Here is a 24,640-nt window from a genome sequence, read left to right as displayed (position 1 = left end):
TCAGCCTGCGCCAGATACATGTTCCTGCAATCCTGCCATAGGTTATTTAGCTCCACCCCATGTGTATGGGCGGGCGCAGCTTGCGCCCTCGGTACAGAGAACATTAGACCTTTACTTATTACAAGAATAAAAAATTACGGTTCTCACTTTTTAATTGGTACGGTCAAGTTATAAACTGCACCGATATGGCGGTGAGTCGGTGATGGAGTCATTCTCGTTAATGTGTTGTCGGTTGTCCAATTAGAGATAATGTTAATGTGATTTTACAGTTCATTAAGTTATCCAACGGCTGGAGAGGCATGATGCGCACCGGGATGTGTGTCTGGGTGCGTATAATGGAGAGGATTTGATTCCGATTATCGATAGGGTGTGCAAAGAAATCAACAGCATCAATTCTTAAAATACAGATACTCCAATCTCTTAAAAAAAAAAGAAAAAAATTACTCAAAAAAATCCAAAATTAACACTTTCTAATCACCAACATCAAATCAAATTGTTATTATTATTTTTTTTTTTTTTTTTTTTTTACCAAAAAAAAAAGAGAACTTAATAGCTCAATCCTCATTAGTATTTATTAATAAGTAATAACAATTAAAAAATAATTGATATTCCTTACTTTTTTTTAAGTACAGTATAATTCTTAGAGTGACTGTGACCCTTATCTTCATTAAACGCAATGCTAAACACGACGGATTAATGTTAGTGTTGATTTCTTATGAATGCAATCTTAAGTTCTTAACTGTTTCATGGTATATGTAGTGATTATCCTAAGATTACCGGTACCACCTTTTATTTCCGATTATGAAAAATACTTTCTTCTTCCCCAAAAAAAATTCGACCTTCGTTCTGCTTTCGTCGAAAGACATTCTGCTTTCGCCAAAAAGTTTCTTTGTGTAGTGGTGTCATCAGTAGACTGAAATCCCTGTATAGAGGTGGTGGTTGTAGAGTTCTCCCCCCCCCCCCCTGGCGGAAGTTTTCTTCGGACAGCAAGAAGACCCAAAATCCTAGTTCTTCAGAGGTGGTGGTTACAGATTTATTTGGGGGTGGGAATACCTAATAGACCCAATATCATCCATTTGATCGACTCTAACCGCCATTGACGGAGATCGAGAGGTCTCAATAGCAGACATCCAATATCCTCCATTTGTTGTTCTCGCTCTCTCTATCTCTAATTTTTTTTTAGGGTTTTTAAGTGAAATAACCCTTCTCTGTTTCTCTCAATCGTAGGTTCCCCTAATCGTTGGTTGCAGATTTGTTTCTTCGTGCAACGGGAACGCCTAATATCCCCCATTTCGAGAGCCAGATAGAAAGAGAGAGCAACAAAGGAAAGATTCTGACCTTAATATATCAACATTGAAATGGTTGGAGAAGGTAGAAGAATCACCGGAAATAAGGGTGTTTCCCACCACTAGTAAAGATTTCTTTGATATTCTATAACGAGGAGTTTACAATTGGAGAAGGAGGAGTTCGTCGGAAAGAGGGTTTTCCCCAAAACCAACACAGAAGAGACGCAATAGATTTTTCAATAGTGTTTTTTTTTTTTTTTTTTTTTTTTTAAATTCGTCTGCTCGATTACCGACTATGAGGTAAGTATTCTGAATGGTTAGGATCTCATAGTATATATAATCAATGGATGAGATTAATCCGTTGCGTTTGTCCGTCGTGCTGGGATCTTTTTTCCCTAATTCTTATATTATTTTAACTATTAAGTATTAACTATCACTAGATAAGTAATTAGTTATATTAAACAAATTCTAGTGTTTTTGGCTCTAGTCCTTTCTTTATTAGGTTTTCGTTTCTAGATCCGTTGAGATACCCGTCCCAGAACCATCCTATCCCATTTAATAATCGATCGCAAAACCAACTTGAAGAACCATTTCCAAACCCAATTTGACACCAAAGGTTCTCTTAGTGCTAGGAGCCTAGGACCTCTCTCTCTTCACATGAAATGACTTTGATGCCCCATTATGTACGAAACCATTCTATTGCACATCGTTAGTGCACTCCTTTATGTCTCTTGCTAGAGAATCCTCTCCCTTTTTATCAATTTAGATATCTTCTCAGCACCCAAAAAAAAAAAAAGAGATGCTATGGGGATGGGATTTCATTTTAATGCACAAATCAATTTGGACAATGAAGAGACTTGGTCCTAGACAGATATGCATTTAAGCCAAATGTTCTCTGAGTCGGGGGCGCATGATGCGTCCAGAAACATGGGAGGTGGGCAAAATGACCCCCCCACTTGAATGGCCGAAATGACCGTCCCATGTGTCTAGGCGTAGCCTACGCTCCCAAGTAGAGAACAATCACCCATACATTTGAGACACCGTATACCATTTTCTTATGTGTCACGAAGTGTCTTTTTTTTTAACATTATTCATAAACTTTTATTTTTTTTATCCGAAAAACAGTTTTTTTTTTTTTCTTTCTTTATTGTGCTACAATGCCCATTAGGGGTCAGATTAGTTAGTTGGGTGCCAAGGGGGCAGCCCGTGAGGGGGTCAAAGGAGGAAGCAGGGTAGAACCTCTAGGGTGGAGTGAGGCACAAGTCAAGCCTCATTCTGAGGAAGGGGGTCTCAAATTTTGAGACCGAGACCCTTGGCCATTGAACGATCTCCAAGGCACGACCAATTGTGCTAGGAGTCCGGATCCTCTGCCATACCGCAGGGTGTGCAATGCACATCTTACGGCACAACAATGGCGATGTGTGTCACACTGGCACATTTCATCTTTGTTGTGTTGTAGGATGTGCACCGCACACCCTGCAATACAACAAAAGGATTTTTATTATTGCAATAGGCACCTATAAAATTGTTGATCAGGCAAATCCAACCTTTGGATAGTTATGTTATCCTTGAATCAGTCACATGTGATATTTTGCTAGGTGATCCTTTTTTTTTTATAATGAAAAAAGCTTAATCAACCTTTTGAACTATTTTTATCATTTGAGAATGCGAAAACAACTTAAAATGCATACCAAACACAATCTTAATGGTCTTAAATCAAATCATATGGCCAGTTTAGATTTGTTGGATGAGTTTAAACTTAGACACCTAATTAAAGAAGTTGTTACATATCTGTCAATAAATTTTGCACCCCACCTAACTTGCCATGTTTCACCCCACCCCCTTGGCCCCAAAAAAACCAAAAAAACTTGCCACGTGGCAGATAACTCACTCTTTTTTTTATAACGGTCACCAATACTGTATAGGATGCAATGTCATGGACATACGTCTACTTACCCAGTCATGTACGGATATACCAATAAAAATAAGGGTAAAGTACACGTACCCCACTCAATATTCCTCGTACCCCCCTAAGCAGCTCAATATTCCACGTACCACCCCTGCTTTACACCCCAAATGCCATTTGAGTCCACACCAGGTATTAAATGCTATAAAATGATCAAACTATCCTTTCTTCTATCTTTTCTAAAATTTGAAAAGACCTAATTGCCCTGACCTATTTGCTAAAATTTGAAAAGACTAAAATGGCCTCATCTTCCCCAAATCATCATCTTCTTTTACATCATACCACCACCACCACCACCACCACCATCCCCAAATCTCTTATGTCCCACCGTTGATCTTTATTTTCTGAGTCACTGAGAAGAAGGAATCCTCCCAAGGAGTTGGAATTCTAGGGTTTCCTCTTTGGGTTGTCCTCTGTATTGTCTTTTACTTCTTTGTTAGGAGATCAGAGGATTCCGTTTGAAGGCTTTCTGGAGCTTCTTGGCTTGTCGGATTTTCAAATCTGAGTTTCAGGGATATCCTGCTGACTGTTCTGAAGTTCAATTGCACCTGTCAAGATGTTTTGGCGTATGGCAGGATTGTCCACGGCGTCTCCCGTGAGTTGGCGTTCTTGAATCTCTGGTTCTAATTTTGAAATGTATGTCCTTCTATATTCTTTTGTATCAATTAACCTGGATGTTTGTGGAATTTCGAACATCAAAGATGCAGATCTTTAGGTTTTGGAATGATTTTAGTTTTGTGTTTCGACCTTTTATTCGTTTTTTCCATTATGTTTTTTTTTTTTTTGGATTCGCGTTTGATTTAATTAAATTTCTCGCTCTCTCTCTCTCTCGCTCGCTTGAGTGTGAGAGAGGCTATAATTTTAGTTTCTTAATTTGTTAAATATATTTTGAATGTCTGCATTTCCGATTTAGGGTTTCCTTATTGATTTTTGGTTTTCATTTATTGGAGGGGTGAAGAATCTTATTTTCCCACTGCAATTATTACAACCACTGTATGTTCTTTCCTGCCACTTTATGGGTTGTGTTACAGGTGCTGCGAAGATTATTGCTATTGAGGATCAGAGATCATATAAGAATAGTGGTGGCAGTGGCGATGGCGATGGCGGTGGCGGTGGCGGTGGTGGTGAGTATGTAAAAGAAGATGATGATTTGGGAAAGATGAGGGCATTTTAGTCTTTTCAAATTTTAACAAATAGGTCAGGGCAATTAGGTCTTTTCAAATTTTAGAAAAGATAGAAGATAGGGTAGTTTGGTCATTTTATAGCATTTAATACCTGGTGTGGACTTAAATGGCATTTGGGGTGTAAAGCAGGGGTGGTACGTGGAATATTGAGCCGTTTAAGGGGGTACGAGGAATATTGGGTGCATTCTAGGGGGTACATGTACTTTACCCTAAAGATAATTGACGGGGATATCACCATATGTTAGGATATAAAATACTCGGCGTGCAACGTGCTTGGCAGAGCGTTTTAATTCCTTTAAAAAAAATTAATTCTGTCAAAGTTTATTATTATTATTATTATTTTTCATTTCTATTCTATTTAAGGTATGTTTGGTTGACAACTCCCAACATGAATTTGCGGATTATAATTTTTTTAGCATAATTGCACTTTGGCCCATTAAGTTTCTCAACCTAGGAGTAAAATTGCTCATTTTAAAATAGGGATTTTCTTTTTGATTGAGTTTCCCTTTAGCGACAGTATGATAATTCATTCATCGAGATGGATTCAGATACACGTAGGCATATTGTAGGGTATTTTGGGAAAATATTAAAACCTAGGAAGGTTTTGTCAACCCTAAGATGATGGGAATCCATTCACCGAGTAGTTGAGGGAAACTTGTCCTTTTCTTATTTAAATTTCTCATGATATCAACAAATTTGTAATTTTTTTTTTTTTGCGCTTTAAGTATGATATACAATATTTTTTCCCTAATGAGGATAATAATATCATTTCATATGTATACTCGAAATGTGCATAACAATGACATCTTTTAATAACAACATAATGTAATGTCACTTTTACAGTATTTTTGAAAATATTTTTATACCCTTATCTTAAAACCCTTTGGAAATAAGACAATGGATAATTAAAAAAAGGTGTCAAGTTCTAAATACACCCACAAAGCTGTCGTTCAGACATTCCCTTTAAAATAAGCTTGGATGCTCACCCAAATTCTTATATGCTCTCTATCTCTAAATAAAACATGGGAAGAAGAACACTGTCGGGTCACATTGCCAATGTACCAACACGCTGGCCAATGTGAAGGGACACACAGGGACATCGTCCATGGGGATTTTCATTTTGTAGGACGGCGAGATGATTATTTCAGAGGGGGTTGTGTCTAGGCAAAGGGGCCACATGACCATGCAGGGTTCTTTTTCCCATAAAACATATTTACTATTGTTTCATTCACTACTTAAACACTCAATTGTGGATATTCAAACAACAATAATTTCCTTTTTATTGGGTCTATGAAGGGAACGAATAAATTTCTAGCAATTTAAAACATAATTTTCCAGCCATGTCAAAGATCTCTTGCGATTTCTCCAGCCCCACCCAAAAAAGAAAAAGAAAAAAATCTCATAAATAAGAGTGGTAATTGATTCGGTACCAAAACAACAGCTGCCTATATTTTAGGAAAGAAATTGAACTTTATCCCATATCAGATCGATGCTGCCGATATGTATCGTTGTTTATGGTGACCAATATTTATGTCAATACCTTATACTAAAACCATGGTTCAGACTCTGAACCGAGGATGGCAATCCTACAATTTGCCTCTCTTCCAGTCGTGGCGGGAACTGATTGTCCAGCCCACTAAATGACAAAAAAAATAGTCATTTTACAAGTGGGCCTAGGTGGGACCCACATGTAAAATGACCATCCCACCCCTGTTTTTTCAATCGTTTCACCGGGCTGGCGGCTGGACAGGATCCATTTCCGATCCTGCCTTAGTACCTTATACCCCTGTGTTTACTGGGCTCGACACGGCTGGAGGAGAGCCAGATCCGCAATCCTACGTGAGATGGCTCCATGGGACCATTTCTCTTGAATGCTTCCAAATTCCAACTTAGGGAATCATCCATCTAAGGGAAGTCTGGACTAGCCACGTCATCTCCATGATTTCCATGACTATTCTGGTTAAACAAAAAGACTGTCTAGGTGTAATTTAGAACTCTCTCTCTCTGGATGATGCATGGATTGGCGAGGACGAAGGCAGTGTCTGTGACTCTGTGAGGGAGAGAGAGAGAGATGGAGACAGAGAAAGAGACATTTTTCTATTTTTAAAAAATTTTCATTTTGCTATTTTCTGGGTTTGATAATGAACTAACGCTGTGGAACATAAGAAGACGTCTGTGGATGAGAAGCGACTGTATAGACATGATCAAGATGCGGTTTCGATTTCCCACCTCGAAAAACTGATCCACAATACAGTAAAATCTCAATACCACCCAAAAATCCCTACCCCATTTGTCTTCATCTGACCAATTTCTCTTTTTCCTCTCAATCTCTCAATATTTCCCTCACCCCATTTTGCTTGTACTTATTCCATTTCTTCTCTTCATTCAGAGTTCAGACATTCACTCTCGCTCTCCACTGGTTATCTACAACTTCTCTCGTACACTCCCTTGCTTAGGCAAAGGAAGCCAAGGTATATTCATCCCTACTGCTCTGCTTCTGTTTTTCAGTTCCACTGTTCCAGGCTGTTTATTTAGTAGGTCTTTTTGATACCAGACTCTATCTGTTCGTGTTTTTTCCCATGTGAATGTTATCTAAACTTGGCCTGAGATTTGCTTGAGCTTGTCTCTGCTCCAACTACATGGCTTTGAGTGGATTTCAAATGTAGATTGTGTCTTTGTAGTCGTGGGTTAAACAGGAATGGATTGCTGACCTTGCTTTGCTATTTCAACATGTGGATGCTATCTGAATTTGATTCTTGCACGTGGGTTTTATAAAAATTTGTTCTCAATATCACTGATTCATCTATTTTGGTTTATGAGTGAAAGCAGATGTTTGAATTACATGGTTGTTATTTTTCTTTTGAGTTTGATGATGACTTGTAGTAGAAATTTATTTCAGACTCTTTATTCCATTGTTCTTAAGTAGATTTTATCTGACTGCTATCCAAGATTCAGCATTCCTATTTTTCTGATGGGAATCTGCAGAATTTTAATGTAATTTAGTGTTTGTAAATCATCAGAGTTTAGATTATTTAAAAACCTGTAGGTTTTGGCAGAAATTTGACATCAGATGATATCCTGTTTTCGTTTTTATTGATTTATTATATTTGTGTTTGTGGGTACAATATGATCTGAATTGCGTGCTTCTGCTATTGAATTTAGATTGTGAGAAGAGCATACACTTTCAACTGTAGAGATGGAGATAACTAATGTTTCCGAGTATGAGGCCATTGCAAAGGAGAAATTGCCAAAGATGATTTACGATTACTATGCATCAGGTGCAGAGGACCAGTGGACTCTTCGGGAGAACAGATTTGCTTTCTCAAAGATTCTGTAATTCTCTCTTTTAGGTTTTCCAAGATATTATTGGTTACAGTCATGTTTTATCTTAATTTTTTTGGATATTTTGATGTTTATTGTTTCCCAAAGTTCATTTTGTTTCATGCTCTATTGTGCGAAAAAAAGACGAGGACAGTTTCTCGTTCCATTTTTCTTTTGATGATTCATGTGCTTTTTTTTCCCCCTTAGTATCTGCCGTTTCTAACCATGATTCCTTAGTTGATGCACTTCTTTTTTAACATGTTTGTTTATTGAAAATAGGTTTCGACCTCGTATTCTTATTGATGTGAGCAAGATAGACATGACCACTACTGTCTTGGGCTTCAAGATATCGATGCCCATTATGATTGCTCCGACTGCCATGCAAAAAATGGCACATCCTGAAGGTACTCCCCTGTTTCCTTAAGATATTGCTCTTGTCAAGCTTGAAATGAGACATGATGAATACCTGTATCCAGTTCAGCTCAAGGCTAGTCCTATTACATGGATGATATGATATAATTGTAAGATTTTACTTTTGTGTGTTTGTGTCTGGAATTATCCACTGTTCGATCAACTGAGTCTTGGCCTGATTGGGATACATCTTGAGGGCCTGTTTTGGTTTTAGGTAGGAGTTGTTGTTCAAGAAATGTTCTGCTTAAGTTGACTTGAAACTTATTTTAGTATAAGAAATAGGGTGTTTTTCATATTCGATCATATTTTCACTGTGATTGAATTTCTAAAAGTTTAGAGAATGTGAAAAGGTGTTATTTTTTCTTCCAGGTTGTTGAAGTAACTGAGTCACTCAAATGTAGGGGTGTAAATGAATAGCCGAAATCCGTTTCCGTATCCGTGTCCATATCCGTTTAGCACTATCCGAATCCGTCCGAAAGCTAAACGGATGCGGATACGGATAGGCTATAGCTATCCGAAAAGCTATATTTACATGTAAACGGATAAAATATCCGTATCCGTATCCATATCCGTTTAGCACTATCCGAATCCGTCCGATAGCTAATCGGATGCTAATGCGGATATAACACTATCCGAGCCGAATCCGATCCGTTTACAGCCCTACTCAAATGCAATGTAACCTGACTCAATTCTTAAGCGATGCTGAAAGTCTTGTAATATAAATTTTGATTGAGTTAGAGGATTCATCAATGTATTTTCTGAATCTAATTCAATTGTAAAAATGTATCATTTGAATCTAAAATTGGTTTATGTTGAATTTTTGGACACTCATGATATATTTTCTGAGTGCTACATTGAATCTTGAACCTTGAGAGTGCAATATATATTTCCTGTAGGATCTTTAAGTTGGGTGGCTCAATACTTTGTGAAGCCTTAATCTAATTGATTTGATATAGCAGAAGGAGGTATTCAAGTAGTCGATTCTGTGACTGAACTAAATGTTAAATTCTCATGCAGGAGAGTATGCAACAGCTAGAGCAGCATCAGCAGCTGGCACAATCATGGTTTGACTTCTGATCTATTTATTCTTGTAATTTATTATCTTATTTAAGCTAGTTCACAGACTTGCAGCTTTCAATACCATAGATCCGACTACCAACATTGTTTCCTCTGTATTGATGCAACACAATCAAAAAACGTTTTCTGCATACCATAAATAGAGGACATCAATGGTACTGGAATCTTGAACTTCTTAATGTGGTTACTCATTAACCCCAATATGGTGGTGTGTTCATTTATACCTCACTGGTGGTGCTAAGTTCCATATTGTGTCTATGTATCATAATAAAATCCTGCACACCAACCGTTGTCCATAAAAATTATATTCTATATTTCTTATATTTCCGTGCTTCTTTCCTTAGATACTGTCCTACCAGTTTTCAATTCTCTGTTTTTTTTATTTGTGAATGCAAATTCCTGAACATTTTGTAAGGTGATTCCATTATGCTGTATGACTTGTATGAGACTCTCTCACATTTGATTTATTTTTATGTCATCCAGACATTATCTTCGTGGGCTACTTCAAGTGTTGAAGAGGTTGCTTCCACAGGACCTGGAATTCGCTTTTTCCAGCTTTATGTAAGCTTCAGTGTTTATTTTTATATGATCTATTTTTGACTGTTTTTCTTGTTGGTTGGATAATTGGACTATTGGATGCTTATCTTTTGTGATCAAGTACTGTTCCGCTTATATTTCAGGTGTACAAAGACAGGAATGTGGTTGCACAACTTGTGAGAAGGGCTGAAAGAGCTGGCTTTAAGGCCATTGCCCTCACTGTTGATACTCCAAGACTTGGTCGCAGAGAGGCTGATATCAAAAACAGGTACGACTGAAACATGATAGGCACAAATATGACTGAGCTGTGCAGACACTTGAGCAAGTAAAGTGAGCCTATGAGATTGGAGTTTCAAGATCTTAAAACTAATGAGCATGATAAAATTTTACTCCAGTTACTTTACAGATTCCCGAGAATTAGGTGCCTTCTTATGTGTTGTCCTGCAGGTTCACTTTGCCACCATTCTTGACATTGAAGAACTTTGAAGGATTGGACCTTGGCAAGATGGATGAGGTGAGTTTTTAAGTAGTTCAGGATTGTTTCATCTGGATTGATAGTTTTCTTTCCATGTAATTGTGTCATACATGAGTTGTTTGTGGGATCCTGCAGTCAAATGATTCTGGACTTGCCTCATACGTTGCTGGTCAAATTGATCGATCTCTAAGCTGGAAGGTAAGTTTGGTGGGAATGGATGGATGAAGTGTTTCAATGAGGTGGTGTGATCTTATTATGTATTACCAAATATGGCATGGTAATCAATCTGGGCCATAAATTTTCTGATTTGAAGTCACCTTCTGAAACTTCTCTCTTGGATTTCACCAGGATGTGAAGTGGCTTCAAACAATCACTTCATTACCAATTCTAGTGAAGGGAGTAATAACTGCAGAGGATAGTAAGTTATCAGAACTTTTAACTCATGCTCTCCATATTCTGATCACACTCATGGAGTCCTTGACAAATTTTCCCCAGATAACCATCCTAATCTGCTGATCGTGCAGCGAGGTTAGCCGTACAAAGTGGAGCAGCAGGTATCATTGTGTCCAATCATGGTGCTCGCCAACTTGATTATGTCCCTGCCACTATCATGGCTCTGGAAGAGGTGCATTTTCTTTCTTAAACACATTGGTGTAGTTTAATTACTGGGAGACATTTGCATCTCCTCCTCTCAATGCTAGGAAACATCTACGTAAACTTGTTTTTATTTGAGATTGTTTCTTATAATATTCTGACACAATGGATCTGTGGAGATAACTTTAGGTTGTCAAAGCTGCACAAGGCCGAATTCCTGTTTTCCTGGATGGTGGGGTCCGGCGTGGGACAGATGTCTTCAAAGCATTGGCACTTGGAGCCTCTGGCATATTTGTAAGTAACTGAATTCCACATGAATGTAGTGGCATGGACCTTGGTATTTATTCTTTTCCCTAGCAATGCCATTCACCTTACAAACTGTTCTCAATCTCAGATTGGAAGGCCAGTTGTTTTCTCTTTGGCTGCTGAGGGTGAGGCTGGTGTACGAAAGGTACTCCAAATGCTTCGTGATGAGTTTGAGCTTACTATGGCATTAAGCGGATGCCGTTCACTCAAGGAGATCACTCGTGACCACATTGTCACCGAGTGGGACCAACCTCGTCCTTTCCCTACACCGAGGTTATAAAATGCTGAGCCAACGTATTATCCAGTAAGTGTTAGGTTCCATTTTACATGTTAAACAGCTTGCATGTCATTGGAAGAGCTCATTTTCGGGTTCAATGAGTCTGGAAATACTTCTGAAGAATTTAAGCTTTTGTAATGATTATGGATGGAACTTCTATAAGTGGCTATGCTAGCCTTCCTGTATATTCTTTCTTTCAATCCAGGATGATTCTAAATAATTTAGCTTTGCAAATTATTTACATTCTGAAATCTCTAATCCAGAATATCTACTTATAATCAGATTCTAAAATTTATATTTTAATCAATTCTCAGAGGCAAACATGTTGTTACAGAGGTTGGCTTCATTAAAATTGGCATTGAGTCTTTGATATAAGATGAAGGTAGTTTCTCTCTAGTTCCAGCTGACCCAACATATAGAGTGATGGTTATGGTCAAAGTTAAAAAAAAGTTTATACTAAATGAAGGATTTAGTTTTTCTTCACTGCACCTATAGTGATTAGACGGTATGATTGGATTCTAGGAAAGGTGAAAGCCATCATTAATTCTCATCCCTTATTATTAATAAGAGGGTTAGATCCCATGGATGAAGAGATTCTCTCTTCACCTTGTGTTTAGAGAAACTGAGTCCATAAAAACCTCTTCAATATGACAGATGACTTGCACAAAAAAAAAGTTGTTCAATGTCCTCATCCATGTCAACCCTAGGCTGAAGGCTATGTTGGTTGGAAATTACCAATACCCACCAACAACTATAAAGCTTTGGACAACGCTACGCTGAATCTTGGCTCAACTCTTAGTTTGATTTCATCCCAAGTAACTTGGTCTAGTTTAGATCAGCTCGTACTATTGTTGAGATGTTGGGAGTTAGAGGTATAGTTTCACATCAGTTAAGTTTGATTTTTAATGCTTTCATATACTAGAGGAGCTGTCTCCACTTAATGCCTTATGATTTTGGGTTGAGCTTCCAACATGGTATTAGAGTACATGTCCATTTGTTGTTCTTCCTAAATTATCTATTTACATGTATTTATTTTTTTGGTTAAACACATGTAAAATTAGGTATGCTAAAACTAAACATGAGGGAGATTGTTGATATATTTAGATTTACAGAAGATATATTTTCATATTGGTTAAATTCGTTTTTTTTTTTCATCAAAAAAATATTCGTTTTTCTTTTTTGGTGCCTTCATATACTTGAAGAGCTACTTCACCTAATGCCTGAAAGTTTTGGGTTAGACCTTCCAACAACTACAAAAAGACCCAATCCTAAAGTGAAGTTTTTCCTCCCATTCTTTTTAGTGCCACAGCATTGCCTTGTCAAGATATAAATTTATGTTGATGGTCCACCTCTTTTGAGTCACAAGGAGGCCTTTTTTGAGTTAGATTGACTATTGGATATGTGGATTAGTCATGTGTTAAGTTTTGGGTTCCAATTGGGGGTGTCAATTTCCAATCCGAACTGGTCATAAAACTCGATAGAAACTGCTAAGAAACCAAAAAAAACCCGATGAAACAATCGATTGACACACATAGGTGCCATATCCATTATGTAGACCATTTTATGCATTTATATTCAATAAAGTCAAATTAAGTTCCCACTATGGAACTTTTATTCAATCAATTTTTAAAAGGAGAGTTTTCTATTACATGCATTGAAGGAATACCCACAAATCTTCCTTCTATATTACTGTCTTCCTATTTGTTGGAGACCTCCAACCATGTAGCGGATACTTTAGTCCGAAAAGTCCTGACTATTGCGAGTAAGTCAGTTTGGCAAAACTCGTCTTCTTGGCTCCGAACCTTGTGTAACTCGGATGCCTCAGCTTTTTCTCGCTCTTCTGAATAAATTTCGTTTAATCCAAAAAAAAAAAAAATTGGAGACCTGAAATGCTCTTCACTTTCGCTGGACACCTAACCAAGCTCTATCGTGGCTTGAAGAAGAAGGAGGTTGAAACTTAGTATGCCAAATATCATGAATATTGGACAACATCTAAGAAGTTTGAGCACCAACAAAGCAACCGTGTGATAAATATTTGGGCTGTTAAGACAGGATTCTCTGGATGGCCAACCATGAAAACCTAAACCCATAGTTGATATTCTTCAGTTGTCAAAGTTACAACTTTTACGGGTTTTACGCATTGAAAATAGTGGATCATATAGTCAAGAGGAGATCCAAATTTGAGGATTATCATCCTCTCAAGTGCGGCCTAGTGCATCATATTTATTAAGAATCCAACTGTAAAAACACGAGCAATGGCATCCTTTTATCCTTTCCAGTGTTGAGTGGAGAGTTAAATTCTCAAGTTTAGTTCACAGCCCACTGGGAGGATAAATTTCCCAAATTTGACATGGTAATTCAAGGGCCCCAAAACTCCAGAGGTTAATTATCAAGGCAACCACAACAAGCCTAGGAAATAAAATTGAGATTGGTGTGCTATTTTCAAATATATATATTTTTTGGGAAAGAATGCGTGGTTCTTGCATTCAGACATAGGAGCACGCAATAGACTATTCAGCCTATAGTGAAATTGAAAATCTCATCCAAACCAATGTCTTTCTGCGCACTCTCTCTGGCCCTGCGTTGGTGCAAACAACAGAGGCTACACGACCTGTTGGCATTCTCTTTTTCCCTTTTTTTTCGCTGATAGAATATTTTCCAATACTTTTCCATTCTGGAATTTAACTATAGGTGATATAGGGCATGAGATCTTCAATCACGTGCAAGGTTGTTTGAAGTTTTGGGCCTGAATCAAGTCCGATGTCGCCATTGAAGCTGATAGAATCATTATTTCAAAAAGTCAGTATCAGATTGATTGATCAGCCGATGCGGATCGGAATCGCTGAGTTTTCAGATTAAGGGACAATTCTACAGTTTTTGGGACCAATTCCAACCAATTTTACCCTGATTTGCAGTTTAAAATCCATGAAAAACATTGATATTTGGCTGACCAAAGTTAGGATTTACTTATTTCCACACAAGTCCACCACGCATCTAAGGAAATAAAAAAGGACGCAGTTTCTCTACATACCACACAGCCGGGATGAATATAACTATATAAGGGTGTAAATCGGTTTGGAATCAGTTATTCAGTTTGGTTTCATAAAGTGTTGGTGTGATCCTGAATCTAATGAAGAACCGAATTAGTATGAAGTTCGATATTCAAACAAACATGTTTGATTCGGTTCCGATTCTTATTCGGTTCTTACACGTTTTGGTTATAGTTCCTATACCCTGTCCATATACTATAATATAGGAGAAAAAATGTTACCTAGTCGCGTGGCTCCTGTGCCTAAACGTAGGGTTATGAAATGACTGCCCCACCCCCATGGAAAAGCATAAATCTCACCTTCGATGCTTGTGTGCATGCTCCCATTGGCTTCGTGCTGGTGTAGGGGCCACGTTACCAAGTAGCGTTCTCTTGCCGTATAATATGCACTATAATATTATCCTATAATTTAGTAGTATTATAAATTCTAATATATACTATAATATATTTGTATTATATTGTATTAATATATTAGTATTGAGGCGATATTCTATGCTTGGGAGCGCACCGGGACACAGGTTGTGCCCAGACACATGGGACAGAATGAGGCGACCTCAGTCATTCAAGGGGTAGGCTGGTCATTTTGCCCACCACCCATGTATCGGAGCGCATCCGGCACCCCAATGTAGTGAACACAGTCCCATTAGTATTATACTATAATATAATAGTATCTAAATTCGGTTCCTATTCTGGACACGGAACCGTACTCGGTTCTTTTATTTCAATACTGAGTTGGAACCGAATACCATACGGTTGAATTAGGGGGGCATGCGTATTTAACCTTATCTAAACTAGGAGTGGCATTTAGACTTTCCTGTGAAACCGACTTTGGCCTTTGTGTTTCTACCAAATTACTTCTTTGTCCTATCTATAAAATCCCTTAAATTAACCCTAGCCTGCTTGTCCGATTCCCAAACTCTCGTCGAACCTCTGTTCTTGTCTCACCAGCTCGATCAAATACTCTCGAGTCGAACTCTTCCCCAATCTTCTTATCTTATCTCCCCCCCTGATTCCGCATCTGAAGGACTATAATGGCGATGGCATTGGACCGGCCGGCTTCTGCTTCGTATAACCCACCGCAATCAAACAAGCTTCGATGGGGTGAACTCGATGAAGAAGACGGAGAGGATCTGGATTTCCTTCTCCCACCTCGCATGGTAATTGGGCCAGACGAGAATGGCGTGAAGAAGGTAATTGAGTACAAGTTCAATGATGATGGCAACAAGGTTAAGATCACCAGTACAACTCGGACTCGGAAACTTGCCAAGGCCCGACTCAGTAAGCGAGCCCTCGAGCGTCGCTCTTGGCCCAAGTTTGGTGACGCCGTGCATGAGGAGGTTGGTAGCAGGCTCACCATGGTTTCCACCGAAGAGATTCTCCTTGAGAGACCTAGGGCTCCCGGTTCGTTTGCTTTCCTTTTCTTTTTTTATGCCTTAATTTTTTTTTTCCACCCATCATTGTAGGCTATTCGTTGAATCTATTTTATCAAATTTGTTTTATTTATATTGGGTTGTTTTATAGGCTATTCGTTGATTCTATTTTATCAAATTTGTTTTATTTATATTTGGTTGTTTTAAGTAGAGAGGAACACTATCTAATCTTCCTATGCTTTAAAATTCGCTTTTTGATGATTTCTGTTGGTGCGCTTATTAGTCATGGAATCCTAAATTGCATGGATTGTGATTATTTCTGTTGTTTATATCAAGGAAGTTCCTGTTATATAATGATTCAGGGGACCCTCCTGAGATTTCAGGAAGCGGTTTCACAGGGTACTTTTTTACTTGCAATACTAGCAAATTATTACATTAATATCTTGTGTCTCTCATTATACAAGACTAAGATACGTTTACTTTAATATCCTTCATGTATCTTATGTATTTTTCTTTTGGGAGTGTTGGGAAGTAAGTAATTTTGGACTTTCCAGATTTATGAAAAACCAGATTACCCTTCTTTAGTGCTTTTTTGGAGCCCGCATGGGTTTTAGACTTTTAGTTCACTGGTTTCTTAACTTTGAATCTTAAACTTAATTTGCTCTATTGGTGATTGTTTCTTTTCATCACTTGCATATATGTTACAATATGATAGTAACTCGGTAATACTCATATTCAATTTACTAGTTATTTTTCTTGGTGTCCTAGGCAAGACCTGATTACTACCTGGTCAATTGCTTATTTGATTATCTTGGGAGGCCCAAAATATATTGCCTAGCCACCTTCGCAGGTTCATATCTTTGTGTTTGGGAATCTGACCTGAGTTTATAGGAATTCTATGTCCTTGAAACTTGAATTTCAAAAGAAGGAATAGAAAAGTTGAATGAGAATTTCAGTGGTAGTTGAGTTGTTGGTAGAAGTATTCCAGAGGAGATTGTTGCTCTTGTCAAGAAAGAATAGACTGCTGAGTTGTCCCATGAGAAAAGCTGAAGTCGAGGAAGGGTTCAAAAAGATTGTTTGAATTGAGGAAACTAGTTGGCATTGTCAAGAATCGGTTGGCTGCTAGAGTGATAAAAAATACCTGAAAATTTTCAGGTGGTAGCCCAATGCTCAAAGAAGATGTGATACTCTATCATGGCTCAATTTAGTTATGGAATTTTTGGAAGAGGAAGACAAGGTTGATGCTCATGATGCTGTAATCTTCACTTGGAGCATGTTTGTCTTGGTTCCTGCTTCTAAAGTTGGAGAAGTAGAATTTGAGAATCCTGCTTTTTTTTGGGGGGGGGGGGGGAAGGCTGGGTGAGTGCAAGAAGAATTTTAGTAGTTTTATGGATTTTGTGCCTTTGTTGTGCATTAGGATACTGACAAGCCCGAGCTGCAACTTCCCATGCCTCCAAAGTCAACTCTGACCTTGTTTAAAAACACACACACACATTCCCCATGCCACCAATTTGGGGGAATCTCCCACGCTGCACTAATGGCAGTGCGGAAATGGTCTCATCCACATGGGACCCACATAGTTAGGGAACAAATTAAAAAAAAGAACTCATGTGAGAGAGAGTATGATAGACTGTATATGTATATATATGGGAGGATGGAAAAAAAGACATCGGAGAGTGCCTTGGGGAGAGAACTGTCGTGGGGGAAAGAGAGAACTGTTGGAAGTGTCCTCATCAAGCTTCTTCAATTCGTGCTTACTATCCAAGTATCTTCCAACTTGGGCTTGTTCTTCTGTCAGACAAGATGTTTTGTGCAATTCTTGTCCTATTTCTAGTGGGAATGGACCTTGAGTCAAGCACGTGTAAAATTTTGGGAAGATTGGTTGGTGGGAGGTTTATACCCCCAATATTGGGTGCGGTTTTGTTGAAATCTCCTAAGGATAGTGATTGGCGACATTAAATATTGGGCTTCTTCCAATTCCATCGGGTAGCTTAATACGGTATGCATTAGGGACAAGATTTTTATGAATACGATATGGTCCCATCTTCCCAATTTTTGAGCTTTTTTATGTCCCATTTGAAAACCTCTCCTTTAAATATCCCATGACCCAAGTCTCCTTTAAATTCAAGATGTTGGTGTTGGGAATCATAAGCTTCCTTATAGCGTGTATTGGCATGTTGCAGTTGTGGTTTCACTTGTTTTTGCACTTAGTTAATGGGTTGACAAATTCTTCTGCGCATTTGGAACTATTGTAGTCAAAGTTGGCTTGAGAAAATGAAATCCCATTGCTTTGGATGATTACTTTCAAGGCAGCGAGGAAGATTTCCAAGCATGACATCACTTGCATTTATTGCTCACATCATGATGCAGGCATTATGACATGTGGCATTTAATGCCACAAACCCATGTCTCCCCCTCAACCACTTTCTCTCTCCAAGCTCTATCTTACCCAATGAATCTCCTTTTTCAACGGCTCTCTTTTAGGAACCTCTCCCAATCGATTTTCTTTCTTTACGCATTACTTCCCAAGGCACTCTCCAATGACTCTCTCTTTCCCTCTCAACGGTTCTCTCCCCAAGGGGCTCTGCGACGTCTCTTTGTTTTTTCCCCTCATCCTATATGTATAGCCGGTGGTAAGCCGGAGGAAGGTGAGAGTGAAGTCAAGTCATCATGCCCTCATGCCCTCATGCCCTGTGTATCTATGTAAAAAGAAGGCTTCCAGGTTGCGTGGCATCTGCGGCCAGACACAAGAAGGGCTAAATGACCATACCGCCCCCCTTGAAATGAAAAATCCCACCTTTGTTGGATGCCTCTGGATGCGCTCTCGGTGGCCCCCATGCTGGTGCAGGGCATCACAGCCTGGCCACTATCCCCCTCCCATATATATATATATATGTTTTTTGTTCTAAAGAAAGAATAGAGTTGATTTGTGGGCTTTGTAGTTTGGGTGTGCCATTTAGCTTATTTGCGTAAGAGGTCCTCTAGTGGTGAGAGAGTCCCACACAGGCAGAAATATTAATAGTAGACATTGGGTCCTCGTATTAAATGCCACATGACATGGGTAACACTTGATTAGCTTAGTTGAAAGTACAAATTTGATATGCAATTGCAGAAGCCTTGGATGCATAGCAGGGTTAGAGAAAGCATCATTGATGGGTCTTTGTAGCGTAAGAAAAGTGTATTAATGTGATTATTTCATTTGAGGAATTCAAAAATTCAAAATGAGTTAAGACTCGGAGAAAAGGGTATATGATCATATTAACTGCAGAGGTTTAGGTTGAAGTTTAGTTAAGGAAAGGGAAAGAGTGTCACCTCCTTAACATAATTTTTTTTATTGAGTTCTGGTAGCTTGACGATCACCATAAGGGAAATGGGCTGGTGGTTCAATATGTATGTCTCACATGGGATGGCAGTAGCATCAAACATGGGCAAAGAAGTCAAATTAAGAAAACAAGGTCCTTGTATGAACAGTCTGTTCTTGATCTGTTGTATCTGTTGCCACTTACCACATCAACAACAATGATTGGGTTCATCAATCTATGTGATAGAGGAAACTAGACCCATCCCATTGGTCAAGTTTCAGGCCAAAATAGGTAGGGAAGGGTCTTAAATTTGAGTTCAAATTGACAAAATTACAGAAATTCCACTAGATTCTGTTGCAGTAAAATGGCATTTGTGTAATTTTTTGCAAATTAAACTAATTTGTTAACCACTTCTAGTGCTTATTTCATACTGAATTTAGACAAGTGTGATGGGTGTTGAGTCCTCTATTACATTGATCCATCTACACATTCATATGTTCCACATGGCATGAGCAAGTGCGCTGACGAGTTTTTTGCTCATATAATGACCCATAACAAAAAAAATTTGACATAACATTGGTTTGCATAGTTGCTCGTTAGTTATGATTTCTTGCTGATTGCTCATTCGCTCATTATTCAGGCTTCTGTGCTCTTTATTTACAACTTCTCGATTAGGTTATTTTCCTGATGGCGACTGTCGAGCTAGCATTTTTAGATCTTTTACTATTTTGTCTGAAAATGCCAATGACCATGCCTTGTTTTGGAATCAAGGGCAACCAAAAGAGCCCTTAGCACTGCCTAGAAGTTTGTCTTGATTATGAAAAAAGATTTGATTCCTTGGGGGCTGCTTTCAAGGGACAGTCCTCTTAGCATCGCTCATTTATGTATGTTTGTGGTAGAATCACACAATTTGTTGTTGAAGGTTTCTTGGTGAGTTCTGATGTGACTGTTCAACCAAGCATAAGCAGTGAGATATTTAAGAGAATGTTTTGCTTTGACAATAGAGTTAAGAGCAGGATTTATGGACTGCACAATCACAATTGAGAACCGACTCTGCACGTGTTGAAGTTGCCATAATCTGCTGTACTTCACAGTACTAGCAGTTGTTTTAGCTCAAGTTGTGCTGGAGTTTGTATGTTGAAGGAGATCAGTCATCCAAAGGCAAAGGGGCGGACCTCGGCACGATGGTAAGGTTGTTCCATTGTAATCTTAGTGGTCGCGGGTTCAAGTCGGGAAACAGCCTCTCTACAAACCGTGGGAAAGGTTGCCTACATTATGATCCTCCCCAGACCCGTTAGTGGAGGAAGCCCCTTTTGCACTGGGTACTCCCTTTTTTATGACTCTGCTTTTTGGGTGAGATATGTAACTATAGCTAATCCCATCATCCCAATTGGTTTGGATAAGGTTTATTTGCTGAGTTGTTTGGGATTAGTTACAAGATGTGGATGTGAGACTCTTTGGCTATTATATCGGAGGAGCCTATGATTCTTGATCAGTGGAAACAGAGGTGCTTCTAATTGTATTTAGGTTTTCTAGTGTGTATTGTTGAATTGGCTTGTGATAGAAAGAGAAAAACAATTGGTGCTGTAGAAGGATAATCATAGTATTCAATCTTTAAACAATTGGTGCTGTAGATGGATAATCATGGTGGTCAATCTTTATTCAATCGACAGTCGACAATGTTTGCTCAGCGAGAAAATAAAGTGTGTTATGCATGGGAATAGCAATGGGTTCTTTTCAGTACAGGTTTTGGCTGCCCTAAACCTGGCATAACTTGCAGGCTGGATGGGGCAAGAGGTAGGACCACCATTGGCAGAGCAGGAGATAAATGGAGCAATTAAATGAGAAGTAAGAAGAAGAGAACTAAGCACTAGATGCATAGGCTCATAAATAATCAATCTCCTTACCGGAAGATAATGATTTTGGAACTCAAACATGAAGTAGTTGTTCGACTAAAATCAAGCCTGATATTGAAACAGGTAGTAATTAATCATTTAATTTTTCTTTTGTGTGTGTGTGTGTGTGGGGGGGGGGGGGTGGTGTGTAGAAATTGAGACCTATTCACGATCCAGAAAACACAATAAACAGAAAGCAGAAACAATCAAACAGCGCAAGGATTTTATGTGGTTTGGCAAGGGGTTACATGCTCTCTTCCTCCCGCCTCTCTGTATTTACAAGGAATTCCCAGTAACCCTAAGTCCCTAATAACCCCCCATTGCAACAAATTATAGGGAAACAAAGAGATACAAAATTCCCAGATTATCCCCATGTAAACCCTAAATATTCCTCAATGGGCTTTTAATGGACCTTAGGACGCAGCCCAATAACGCAGTCTACAGAATTCAAGACATCAACCCTCAACAAGGGGTGGTGTTATAGTTCACTTATATAATCCACTCATTGCAATAATTGAAGTGTGGCAGTGTGGTTTGATGCGGAGGACGAGAAAATTTAAAGGAAAAAAGAAGAGTTAGAAGCAATGTTTACAAGGAAATCCTTATGTCAAATTATGAAATATGGAAGCGACTTTGGTTGTAGTGGGGTGAGAATTGCAAATTTTTTTAATGACCTGCGATATGCGGATGCTCGTGTAACTGCTTGATTTTCTCAATTGCTGGTGTCTTAATTCTTGCACCTTGATGTTCACTGCATGTGCAAATGATATCATAGGCTAGAAACCTATTGCTGCACTTGGGCAGTTGGTCCCAACATGACATCATGACCCACACTACCCGAATTATACCTGTAGCTGATAGCGTGATGCAGTACTCTCTCTTATATGATATGAAGATTTATATGGAGGACCTAATTGTTATGCTCTGAGAGTGTGCCTTCTCTTTTTTTCACACAAAAAAGCACATGTGATAATATTTCTGCAATAATTCTGTTTTTGAAGTACTTTCTTTTTTTAGTACTTAACTATTGTTTGTTGAGAATAAAATATGGATACTGGTTTTACAACAAAGATATTATCAGTTGATTCTAGAACATCTGTGCCTTGCTCTGTTAAAATTGTCCCTGCTGAGAAATTATAAAAATGGGTATGCCATTGATGGGAGTGCTGTTCAGTTCCAAATTGGGTATTTTTTTTCTTCTGTTTTTTATTGGTTCATTGAGTTCTGAATTTCATGCGTACCAAGTAATTAAGGAATCATTTTACATTAATGTTGCCGAGTGCGCAAGACCAAGGTTCAAAAACTCTTTTTTGTTTCTTGCCGTTTCGGTCAGACCAAGATGAGCGAAATACCGAAATTTCGTCGAAACAATGTATTTTTTCCTATGAGTTTCGCTTGGCCATTTCAGTGGGCAAATAGCCGAAATACCAAAACGAAATGATCAAAATTTCGACAAAAAAGTGCATTTTCTTTAAGACCAAAATGACTGTAAACAAAATCACCGAAATTTTGGTGAAATAGTGTTGATTTTGTTTCACCGTCTGTTTTGTCTCGGACATATCGAAATTACTGTAATCAGCCGAAATTTTGAACTATGCGCAATACAGGATACATGTTTTCCATTAGGGTGGAGTAATGCTTTAAATCCTGTTTTGTGGCTTATAGCATGTCCTAGGCAATTCTTCTCATTATTTAATTTGTTAAAACTTGGACCATCATCAATTGTTGCTTTGGGTATTTTGCAAGTTAAACATGTGATAGGAATCCTGTTCTATTAACCCTGTCTTTTCAATGTGCATACACAGTATACATTTAGAGTTTAACATGGCCTGGTTATTTTCTTTGGTTTGGCGGCTTAGCTTGTTCAAGAGAATTGATTTGCCAGTTCATATTTGAAAGCTTGTGTATACTGGTGAATGAAAAGCTCATTTCATCCTAACTAACTACTCTTTGTTCCTTTGCTGAAGGTTTTATTAAGAATTTAAGATATGTAGTTTCTGTTTGTTGCTGTTGTCTTTTCCATTATTATGTGGTATCCATACCCTAACTTGAGTATGTTACAACAGGGAGCAAACCAGAAGAAACCAAAGTTGCTGGAGACCCCTTGGCACAGCTTGGGAAAGGTGGTGCTGTTCTCATGGTATGCCGTACATGTGGAAAGAAGGGTGACCACTGGACATCAAGGTGCCCCTACAAGGATCTTGCTCCTCCATCTGAAGGTTTTGTTGACAAGCCTGCATCAGAAACTACAGCTCCTGCTGCTGGTGCAACCAAGGGAGCCTACGTTCCTCCAGGCATGAGAGGTGGTGCTGCAGAAAGAGGCAGTGTTCCTGATAGGCGCAGGAATGAAGAAAATTCGGTTAGGGTTACCAATCTTTCAGAGGATACACGTGAACCTGACTTGCTTGAGCTCTTCCGGACGTTTGGTCCTGTCAGCCGTGTGTATGTTGCTGTTGACCAGAAGACAGGCGTGAGCCGAGGATTTGGTTTTGTGAACTTTGTAAACAAGGAGGATGCCGAGAGAGCCATCAACAAGCTGAATGGCTATGGATATGACAATCTGATCCTCAGAGTTGAGTGGGCTACACCAAGGGCGAATTAGGAAGTCTCTAAACAAGAATGTCACAACAGTTGCAGTATTTGAATTTCTTTGTAAGAGTTTTCCTACCATTATCAGTTTTTGTAGTGGAAAGAACAGATGCTTGTCTCATTAATTCTGAGAGGAAATGAGCTGTTTTGTTACTTTATTTCTGGATAATTTGTTTGATATTGTATTTCTTTCTTGTTTATATCTCATCTACATGCATCCGTTGGTTGTTCTTTAACCCTCAACGACTCGGTGAAGCCCAATAAATAAATATAACTTGGAAGTCCGAGTTCTCTGGTCTGGTGGGTTGGCTGCGAGCATGTTTTAACAATTTCACCACCTGGTTTTGCCTCTTTTCTAACTCAGTAGTATCAGTTTCAGGCTAAATTTCATCTGCATTAGTGTAGATGTGCTTCCCCTGATATCTTTAAGTATTAACCTGAACCATAATCATCGTCTGAGTTATGCTTCCAACGGATTTCTTGGAACATGCATCTTCTATTCAACTCCCAAAATCACCGTCGAAACCAGTGATCATGCCCTCTGGGTTCAGATTGGCCCTTTAAAAATGAACCCAGTGTTATGAAGATTCACTCTCTTAGGCATAGCCAGTAGTAGATGGGCCAGCACTATCTGGAATTACAAAATGCACCTAAAATCATGATGCAAGCAAAGCAAGAGCAGCTAAGGGTGTCAATTGCAAATCGAAAGACATTCTTGCCAATACATTAGCCTGATTCTGTTCTGAATTATAATCTCCAATAAAGAATATCGCTCCATGAGCAAAGGCTCCTGTCGTGATGAATCCTGCGATGAGTATATAACGCAGCTTGAGTAGTACAGTCTTGTGCTATGAATGCATAAGCAGGCAGGTAAGGAGTACATGTGTTAAAGACCCCTGGAATTGAATTGTTTAAACCGAAACTAATAAACTGTTTAATAATTGGCTTGCTCTTGGTTTTAGGTTTTAACAAGTAAAACCATTTAATTCGGTTTTGAAACG

At 38.7% G+C, this 24,640-nt stretch overlaps 2 protein-coding genes across 2 annotated transcripts; both read left to right on the top strand.

The window, feature by feature from the left end:
• Positions 1 to 889: 889 nt before the first annotated feature.
• LOC122653185 (eukaryotic translation initiation factor 3 subunit G-like) lies at positions 890 to 23,838 on the top strand. The gene is made up of 4 exons (XM_043847128.1): positions 890 to 896; positions 9,146 to 9,149; positions 15,504 to 15,884; positions 23,117 to 23,838. Exons 3-4 carry the CDS (start codon positions 15,515 to 15,517, stop codon positions 23,650 to 23,652), a joined length of 906 nt encoding a protein of 301 aa, XP_043703063.1. The 5' UTR covers positions 890 to 896; positions 9,146 to 9,149; positions 15,504 to 15,514; the 3' UTR covers positions 23,653 to 23,838.
• On the top strand, positions 6,756 to 11,685 carry LOC122653184 ((S)-2-hydroxy-acid oxidase GLO1). Its single transcript, XM_043847127.1, has 12 exons — positions 6,756 to 6,907; positions 7,599 to 7,769; positions 8,037 to 8,161; positions 9,186 to 9,232; positions 9,729 to 9,806; positions 9,926 to 10,050; positions 10,230 to 10,296; positions 10,393 to 10,455; positions 10,606 to 10,675; positions 10,782 to 10,882; positions 11,041 to 11,145; positions 11,246 to 11,685. The coding sequence occupies exons 2-12, from the start codon at positions 7,633 to 7,635 to the stop codon at positions 11,435 to 11,437; spliced, it is 1,110 nt and encodes a 369-aa protein (XP_043703062.1). The 5' UTR covers positions 6,756 to 6,907; positions 7,599 to 7,632; the 3' UTR covers positions 11,438 to 11,685.
• Positions 23,839 to 24,640: the final 802 nt, after the last annotated feature.

Source organism: Telopea speciosissima, chromosome 2, assembly GCF_018873765.1.
Source record: "Telopea speciosissima isolate NSW1024214 ecotype Mountain lineage chromosome 2, Tspe_v1, whole genome shotgun sequence".
NCBI classification, from domain to species: domain Eukaryota; kingdom Viridiplantae; phylum Streptophyta; class Magnoliopsida; order Proteales; family Proteaceae; genus Telopea; species Telopea speciosissima.
The sequence above is the reverse complement of the archived record's forward strand: the minus strand, read 5'-3'. Positions and strand labels throughout refer to the sequence as shown.